General features: G+C 48.8%; 1 protein-coding gene across 1 annotated transcript in view; it reads right to left on the reverse strand.

Moving 5' to 3' along the window:
• Positions 1 to 9,885, reverse strand: part of TBXAS1 (thromboxane A synthase 1) — a 73,953-nt gene that overhangs the window by 18,920 nt on the left and 45,148 nt on the right. The window contains exon 4 of the mRNA XM_023736879.1: positions 2,148 to 2,264. Within this exon, the coding sequence (XP_023592647.1) occupies positions 2,148 to 2,264 (117 nt within the window). The remainder of the gene's footprint in view (positions 1 to 2,147; positions 2,265 to 9,885) is intronic.

The following is a 9,885-nucleotide window of genomic DNA, read 5'->3' on the forward strand; positions in this document are numbered from 1 at the left end:
CACTGTGCCACCAGGGTTTCCCCTGCAGAATCCTTCAATATTGCAACTCGAGGCTTGAATTTTTTCTTCAGTTCTTTAGCACATATGCTTTATCGATTTCTTTTTAACAAATGATGAGATTCTTTGTGCATCTATGGTGCCGTCATGTCATTGTTTACTCATGAATAAAGACATATGACAACATGTCCGAGTCGGTGATGTCAGCCCAGGGATTAGCTGCCTACCCTGTCCTTCCCGTCTCTTGGTTAATTGACATTTAAGTGGCTAGTGTGTAGTGAAGCCAAACACTCCATCCCGCTGGTCCAGGTGGTCTGTTGTTGGATGCCGCGAGTTGATTCCGACTCCTAGTGACCCCATGTGACAGAGGAGAACTGCCCCCCCCATAGGCTTTCCTAGGCTGTAATCTGTGTGGAAGCAGATTGCCAGGTCTTTCTTCCACGGAGCCCCGGGTAGCCTAGAATGCCAACCTTTTGGTTAGCAGTCTAGTGCTCAACCATTGCACCACCAGGTGGTCTAGAACAATGTCTACCACTTTTTAAAGACCAGCCCTTCCTTCAGACACATTCTTACATGAAACTTCCATCTATACCCCAGATTCCTGTGCAGCAGGCTGGGTTGCTCACCTGAATATCGGGCTAGAATTTGTGTCTCCTCCCGCAGACCTTCCACCAGCTAAGGTCTCAGCCTTGGCTCTCCATTAGCATTGACACATCTCCAAAGCCAGGCTGCAGCCCAGCGCACACCAGCATTCATTTTCAAAGCCTACTTCCACGCCCCCATCCCAATGTGCAGCTGAGCTGAGGCCTGCTAGGCTCCGCACCCCTACCCTGCGGGCCAAGGAGGAGGGGGCTGGGCATGTGCAGTGCGTGGCTGCAGGGGGTGGGGTTCCGCTGACCCTCCGTGCTCTGCTCTCGGCTGCCCCCCTGCGGTGGAGGCTGCATCAGCAAGCCCACTGGACCAGACAGGGAGCTCCATCTCCCAAATGGCTCAACAGTGAGAAAGGAGAAATGGTAATCTTCTCTACCTGAAACCCGCTCCCACACCTCAGTTAGTTCCATACCTCAGCAGAAGACAGGAGTGTTGCTTATGGACTCCTCAAATCTGCCCACCTGACCCCTGAAACCCGCCCACCACGGGGGACCCTGCTGGCATTTGAGACACCATGGCATAGCTTCCAGCATCACAGCTTTCATTTACGGAATGGAGACCGGCTTCTCCGAGCCAGGCATGCCAGAACAGCTGGAGGTAGTGGACAGCTGAGCTCCGAAGGTGACCTGCTCTGGAGTCACCAATGTACCTGGGCCTCAAGCTAAGGTGGCCCCTTAACCACTTCGCGTCAGAAGACAGCTGCTTTCCCTCCTGAGTTGTTGCAGAATTCAGGGCAACAGACACCAAAGCCAGACCGGCAATGGAGGGAGCCCCCAGGCTCGAGACGCCCCACAGTGAGTGCCAGGTGTGAGGGCGGGCAGGTGGGCAAGCAGGCAGTAAAAGGCACAGCGGGTGGGGAAAGGCGGTCATTGGTGGGAAGGGGGGTCCTGCTCCTCGGGCTCGGCCGCGAGGATTCAGCTGGGCACGCCTGCCCCTGCCTGCCCTGCCACCTGGGGTGCTGGCAGGCCCTGTCCCCTCACTCCTCCCCAGTAATCCGTGGCCATCACTTCCCTAAGACCTCACTCAAAGCTCACTTTCTTTTGAAGCCCTTCCCCGGTTCCTTGCTATGGAAAGCATTGTTCTCGAACTACCACCATCAGCACACTTAGGAGCTTGTTAGAAATGCAGAATCCTAGTAGGGCCACACTCCAGACCCAGAGTCTGGTCCGTTCACATTACAGTGTGAGAGGTGCCTCTCCGGTCTTCTCGTCTGTGCCCCAGCAGGCACCAGGTGAGTCTTGGGCCAGGGCCGGAATGCCATGAGCACTGTTGGCTCAATGATCCAAGGCACCTGGGGTGGGAGGAGGCTGGTGAAGTGAAGCCACTCACAGACAGCCTCCTGGGCTTTGGGCACATGGGGGTTCAAAAGCCCCAGAGGGCAGGATGTTTGGATAGGCCACCTGGGGAGGTGACACCATGACTGGCCTGTCCACCACCACAGTTGGGAGAGAAGAGACCTGCTCCCCAAGGGACGAGAGGCTGCATCCCGGGTGTCTTACCTCACTCAGCTTCTCGGGGCTGAATGCAGGAGTCAGGACCCCTCTGACTTCTTCCCACCTCGTGTCGCGTAGAAACAGGACGCTCTTAGCTACCGGCTTGGACTCCAAGCTTGACGCCTGATGGGAAGCGACAGGAAGAGAGTTAGGACACAAAGCCGCCTCAGGGGGCAGTACAGGTTGTCAATAAACACCACAGCTAACGTCCACCCCTTAGGAGGCAGAAGAACAAGAAGGTTCATGGTGAATGGGTCTGAAGATACGTGGCCGAGGGCCAGGGGCAGCGGCTTTGGGCATCTGCCGCCCCCGCTGAGACAGGACTCCCTGAGGACTAAAGAAGCTTCCCGGGCCGGCCGAGTCTCCCTTGGCTTGAGTTCTCAGGCCTGTCCTTTGTGGGCAGGGCTTTGTGTGTCCCGCTAGGTTGAGACGGGAGTTGACAGAGTCAGGTGTCCGCGTCCTTGGTGTGTGTGGGGGGTGGTTAGGGTGAGGGTGAGGAGAGGTGGGAGGGGGGCAAAGGAGAGTCCCGCAGACCCTGTCCCGGCAGAGCTGCTCCCACAAGAACTCCTGTTACGTTGTTCCTGTGTCCTTCATTCACTCATTCATTTTTCTCCTTCAACAAATGGTTATCGGAGGCCTGAACTGTGTGAGGATTTGGCCGTGGAGTGTTGAATGAAGAAGACACTGCTCTGGCCCTCACGGAGTTGACAGTCTAGGGGGGACACAGCAATAAGCCCATAAACCAAGAAACAGATATAGTTTATGAGAAAGTGAGCGTTGTGAAGGGGAAGACGGGGCAAGATGAGAAAATGCTGAGCAATTCACTGGCCAGAGGCTCCTCTGAGGAGGGGAATGTAATTAGAGCAGGGAAGCCTGCAAAGGAGTTAGCAGTCTCCTCAGCCCTTCTTCTCGGGCCACCTAGTCCCTTCTAAAACCAGCCACTCCCACCAAGTGGTCAAAGATGGGCCCCCAGTTGGCTAGTGCACCCCAGCTCTGTGTCTTTAGGGTGGCGAAGACTGGAGGCCGGGAGGACCACACACTCCTCAGAACCACATGTGATGCTCAGTTACACTCTTTCTTTTCACTGTTTTAATTATACTTGAAACATCAAACCAGTCATCATCATTCAAAAGCCTGGTAAAAACTCCTCTATAAAGGAAAATTATAATTTTCTGATAAAATATGAACACTCAAAATAAGCCATAAAACATTAACTACAGCACGGGGAGGGGGAGTTAATTATATATTAGCACCAAGTTGCTGGGATATTTTTCTGCCGAGGAATCCCTCTCCATATTTAGAATGAAATTCTGTAGGATGCCATGGCCACAAGATGGAATTGTGGTTTTTAGAATTTTTGGAAAATAAACCGTTCGCTTGTGTTCTAGAGTCAAAGGAAATCATACATTATGCATATTGATATATCGGCAAAAACCCAGCCCTGTGCCACGCTACGGATAATCAGGCATTTCGTCCCAAGGGAAGCTGGCTGGTTTCTGTGGTTCCGATGAGACAGAATAAGTTAGAGACAAGGGTCAAGAGTGGTTGGGTTTGGTATCTCCTTGAAAACCTAACAAATGGATCCATGATATTTTTCTTCTTGCACCACAAGGACAAATCTGGCCTCTCTGGAGTATGTCAGTATGCCCTCAAGTCTCTCCTTCCCAGCCTGCCTCAGCTGGTAGTCTCACTGGGGTCTGCCATGTTCTCACGGCAATGCTTGGGGGCACTGGATAGAGTCGTGTGCCTGTTTTAGATGGCATACTGTAAAAAGGAGCAGTCGCGACAGTGAGGGGACCTTGAATAATACCACATAAGAAATAGTTGTTGGCAAATCAAAACTACAATGAGACACCATCTCACCCTGACATCACTGGCATGAATCAAATTACCAGAAAATAACAAATGTTGCAGAGATTGTGGGGAGATTGGAACTCTTATGCACTGCTGGTGGGAATGCAAAATGGTACAACCACTGTGGAAAATGATGCGGTGCCTCCTTAAAGAGCTAGGAATAGAAACACCATACGATCCAGCAATCCCACTCCTAGGAATATATCCTAGAGAAATAAGCGCCGTCAAACGTATAGACATATGCCCACCCATGTTCATTGCAGCATTGTTCACAATAGCAAAAAGATGGAAACAACCTAAGTGCCCATCAACAGATGAATGGATAAACAAATTATGGTATGTACACACAATGGAATACTATGCAATGATAAAGAACAATGATGAGTCTGTAAAACATCTCACAACACGAATGAATCTAGAGGGCATTATGCTGAGTGAAATAAGTCAATCACCAAAGGACAAATATTGTATGAGACCACTATTATAAAAACCCAAGAAAGGTTTACACACAGAAAAAAACAATCTTTGATGGTTACAAGGGATGGGGGGCAGGAATCACTAACTAGATAGTAGACAAGTGTGAATTCTGATGACAGGAAAGACAACATACAATATAGAGGAAGTCAGCACAACTTGACCAAGGCAAAGTCATAGAAGCTTCCTAGACACAGTCAAACATCTTTAGGAACCGAGTTACTGGGGCTAATGGCTGGAGATGATGGTCTTAGGGGACATCTAGATCAATTGGCATAACATAGTACCTAAAGAAAACATTCTATATCCTACTTTGGTGAGTAGCGTCTGGGGTCTTAAAAGCTTTCTAGTGGCCATCTAAGACATACCTATTGGACTCACCACGTTTGGAGCAAAGGAGAATGAAGAAAACCAAAGACACAAGGAAAATATTAGACCAAAGGACCAATGGACCACATGAACCACAGCCTCCACCAGCCTTAGGCCAGAACAACTAGATGGTGCCCAGCTACCACCACCAACCTCTCTGACAGAGATCACAATAGAGGGCCCAGACAGAGTGAGAGAAAAATGTGGAACGAAATCCAAATTCACACACACAAAAAAAGACCAGACTTAACTGGTTGACAAAGACTGGAAGAACCCCCAAGACTATGGCCCCTGGTCACCCTGCTAACTCAGAACTGAAGCCACTCCTGAAGTTCACCTTTCAACCAAAGATTAGACAGGCCTATAAAACAATAACACGCGTGAGGTACATGCTTCTTAGTTCAGAAACAAAGATAAGAAGGCAGGAAGGGACAGGAACTGGATGAACCAACACGGAGAACCCAGGGAAGAAAGGGGGAGAGTGTTGACCTATTGTGGGGATTGCAATCAATGTCACAAAACAATTTGTGTATAAATTTTTGAATGAGAAACTAATTTGCCCTATACATGTTCACCTAAAGAACGATAAATTAAAAAAATAAGTTGTTGGATTTGGGGGTGTTTAGCTGGAAGAGAGAAGCTTTGAAAGACAAGATAGTGGTACGCAGTATATACTCAATAAATATTTATTGAATGCATATTACATGAAAGAGGGAATTTAGGTTGCTTTTGTGACTCGGGTAGAATTGGGTTCAGTAGTAGCAGCTACAGGGAAAAGTTCTAGCTCATCCAAAGGAGAACTTCCCAGTCATGAAAAGTCAGAATTATTCAAAGGTAAGATCACCTGCCACGGTGCTGAGTTCTCACCGCTTGGAAAGATTGTACACCACATGGAAATACTTCATTGGTGGCCCAAGCATCTAGTGGGGGGTTGGCCAAAATGACCTTCAAGAATTTTCCAATCCCAAGCCTTCATCTCCAGACAACCACTCCAAGCATGTTTTATTAGCTCGTCCACATGTCTGACTGATAAGATTTACTGGGCAGCGCCTCGGAAAGCACAGAGGGGTCTCCCCGGAAAGAGTGAGCCACAGGACTGGTACATGGATGGAGGCAGGACTGTGAGTCTTGGGGCAGGCAGGGGCTTGGAAGGCAGGCCCAGGGAAATAGCTTTCTAGACTGCCTATCGGCCTAGTCGTGTGTTCCATGTCTCAGAGAATGGCACCTCCCATCACTCCCTGCCTGGGGCTTCCAGACTGTAGGTCATAAGCAGTCATGAAACCAAGGTAGTGGGTGGCAACAGCGGAGAAGGAGCAGGGGAAAGAAGGGTGAAAAGGGAGGAGGAGGGGAAGGCAGGGAGGAGTGATGGAGGAGGAGGAGGAGGAGGAGGAGGAGAGAATAGGAAGACCAAGAAGAGAAACAGAAAATAGAGAATACAGAGGAGTATTTCACAAAGGAAGATGATTTTTTTGTCCTTAAACTTTCAGACAGATGTGTGTGTATGTGGTGTGTGTGATGTATGCTGTGTGTGGTATATGCGGTGTGTGTGAGGTGTGTGTGTGTATTCTGTGTCAAGATGTGGAATGTGTTTCTTACTGTAGGCCACAGTCAAAAACCTTGAAAAACCCGTTTTAACCCAAACCCCAAACCTGGAAGCATCTACTCCCTCAGCTAAAACCCTGCCAGTCACGACTCTCAAATCTCTCTTTGATCAGCCAATTCTCTTCACCTCCACAGCCACCACCCCGGCCCAGGTCCCCAGCACCCACAGGTCTGACTGTCTCCCTGCTTCTCTGGCACAGGAGCCCTCCACGCTGGAGTCGGGGATCTTTCTAAAGCACAGTCTCGCCCTCCCAATGGCTTCTCCATGGGCAAACCCCTAACTTGGCGTGTAAGGCCTGGGATGGTCTGACCAATTCCCCACCCTTTTCCAGACACAGCCCAGAGGCTGAAGGAGTTCTTTAACTCCTGTCCCTTCCCAGCAGCAGCCGCGGACCCTGGGCTGGGTGTGTTGCAGTTTATATCTGGAGGTTTACAGGTTCAGCTCTGACTGGCTTCTGTTCGCTATAAAGCTGTGAACGCTCTACTGAGCGCCTACTGTCTACGGGGGCCGTTCTCCCACCAGGACTGTCAGGAGACAAAATGGTTTACAACCACTTATTGACCTTACAGCTGACAAAGTGCTTCTCCCATGATTTCATGAACCCGTGGATCATTTCCAGCAACGTCCTAAATAGCAGCCACGCCTAATTGTGGCCTGTGACTAAACAGCTAAGTTTCCCTTAAACAGATGGAACTGTTTTTCTTTTCAATTAAGATCTCTTAAAATAGAGCCTAACTCGTTATTGGAACAGCTAAGCATGAACTGTCAACTCTGAAGAATCACAAAGTCCTGAGAAGCAAGAAGCAACACTTTGGCCAGTGTTCTGTGCTGGCGTGAAGACAGCCAGCGTTTATTGGGTGTTTATTACGGGGTAGGAGTCCCTGGGTGGTGCAAACGGTTAACTCACTCGGCTGCTACCCAAAAGGTTGGAGGTTCGAGTCCACCCAGAGGTGCCTTGGAAGAAAGGCCTGCTGCTGATCTACCTCCGAAAAATTCACCATTGAAAAAACCCTATGGAGCACAGTTCTACTCTGACACACTTTGGGTCACCATGAGGTGGGATTGACTCAATGGCAACTGGTAACTGGTAGTTATAGGCCAAACCAGCGATTCTCAGCTGGGTTGGGATGGCCTCATAGAACCACCACCTATTCCCAGAGCACTGCAGAATGGCTGCAGTGAGTGAGTACATTCCTATAAGAGTGTATAGAATCTGAGGCCATTGCCAAAAAGAGTTTGCTTGTGTACTAGGACATGAAAACATGCTCTGTATGACCTCTGTGATGCCTGGACAGGGCAACCACCCCAGTACCAGTTGTCATCGAGTCGATTCCAAGTCATAGAGACCCCATGTGTATCGGAATAGAACAGCACTCCACAGAATTTTCAAGGCTGTGACCTTTTGGAAGTAGATCGCTAGGCCTTTTTTTCCGAGGTGCCTCGGGGTGGATTTGAACTCCCAACCTTGCTGTTAGTAGCCCAGTGCTTGACTATTTGCACCACCCAGCCACCAGCCCTCCTCAAACAGCCAGAGAGCTGAAGGTAACAGGTAAGCAGAGTGAGGTGCTTTTAAAGCCACCGAGAGACCCGAGTCTTCGGTGATTGTGATGCAAAATAATGCCGACTCGCTTACTGTTAAGAATGTCAAGTACGTGGTAAAAAACCAATATCTGAAAGCATGCCGCCATCACAAAGAGGCCAAGATTCACTGTCACAAACGTCATTTCTAATTCTCACACAACCTCGCACAAGCGAGGAAGGGCAATAGTACAACCTGAGTATGTGAAACCTCTGCACGGACCCTCATTACATTGCAGTCAACAAAAACTCATGTGAAACTGGTCACCACAGATTAGTGAGGAAGCACAAGTAAGACTGTGCTTACCTTGCTGACTGGGCAATCCGTCCCTGCTGGGGACTGTAAATTTGAAAAGAGGCTTTGATTCTGTAGGAAGGTGCTGTGGGGTTGGGAGACAGACAGATGCCAGCCATACCTAGAAGCAGAATCTTTGACATGGTGAAAAAAATGTGAAATTGTTTGCTACAGATGATCTGGTAAGCACTGTGCTTACCTTGCCTGTTGGATAATCCACCCCTGCCCGTGGTCACTGGTTGCCACATGAGCTGGGCAATTGTGGGGTTGTAACCAGTCCAGTTGCTATCGAGTCAACTCCAACTCATGGCAACCCCATGTGTGTCAGAGTAGGACTGTGCTCCATAGCGTTTTCAATAACTGATTTTCCATAAGTAGATAGCCAGGCCTTTCTTCTGAGGTGCCTCTGGGTGGACTCGAACCTCCAACATTTTGGTTAGCAGCTGAGTGCGTTAACTGTTTACACCACCCAGGGACTCTGGGAACCAAGTGGACCTCAGGGATTAGCTAGTCAAATGCCACATTTTATACAGGAGAACACTGAGCTCAGAGAGGTTAAAGACCAGCTCAGGATCACACAGCTAATAGGTAGCATACTGGGGACTTGATTTTGTTAAATTTAAGTTCAGTGGCTTTTCACTGTCCTGCTGGGCTATGGCTTAGGAGAGGAAGAAATGGAAAGGAAGGGGGTGTTAGAGAAAGGAGATTGGGGCAGAGAAGGGGCGCGAGGGCCAGAATTTATTTACACAGTGAGGTGATTTCATGGGACATTCAGGAATACAACTGTCAAGAGACCAAAATTGCTTCTATGACTTATTTATGTCCTCACCCCAAAAATTCCAGAGATTAAGTTCCTGCTTTTCACATATCTATCTACTTCTGCCACCACAAAAGTTAGGGCAAGAAGTGTGTATATATATATATGAGCAAAATTTTACTTATTTCTTTTTTAACAAATATAAAGATGGTTCCCTGCTATACCGTGGGTCTTGTAAGATATAAAAATACAAAATAGTTTTAAAAAAAAATTTGAAATTTTAAAATTCTGCAAGGCATGGGTAGAAGAACACCCGAGCATTTGAAATCAATACGACTTAGTACTATTCCTGCAGGTCTAATGCTAACCAAAGGTTGACAGTTCGAACCCATCCAGTGGCTCGTGGGAGAAAGACCTGGTGATCTACTTCCATAAAGATTACAGCCTAGAAAACCCTATGGGGCAGTTCTATTCTGTCACATGGGCTCACTGTGAGTTGAAGTGGACTTAGCAGCACCCAACAACAACAAGGCTTCACAAGGGACTCCCCAGGGATTTTAAAGATGCTACCGTTCCCACGTACCCCCCATGCTGAAAACTTGGGGCTATGTGTGTTTTTCAGGTCAGATACAACCCCACGGATCGGACTTTTTTGGAACTAGCCACATCCAGACATGAGAAAAGCAGGTGGAAGGGGAGGCCCCCAGAAGACAGACTTCCTATGACAGCCGGCGTGCTGGGTCAGCACCCCATGTTGACCACCTGGAATGAGACGCTTCCAGCTCCATGCTGTGTTAGCTTCCTAGACTGCTGT

This window comes from Trichechus manatus, unplaced genomic scaffold, assembly GCF_000243295.1.
Source record: "Trichechus manatus latirostris isolate Lorelei unplaced genomic scaffold, TriManLat1.0 scaffold00093, whole genome shotgun sequence".
NCBI classification, from domain to species: domain Eukaryota; kingdom Metazoa; phylum Chordata; class Mammalia; order Sirenia; family Trichechidae; genus Trichechus; species Trichechus manatus.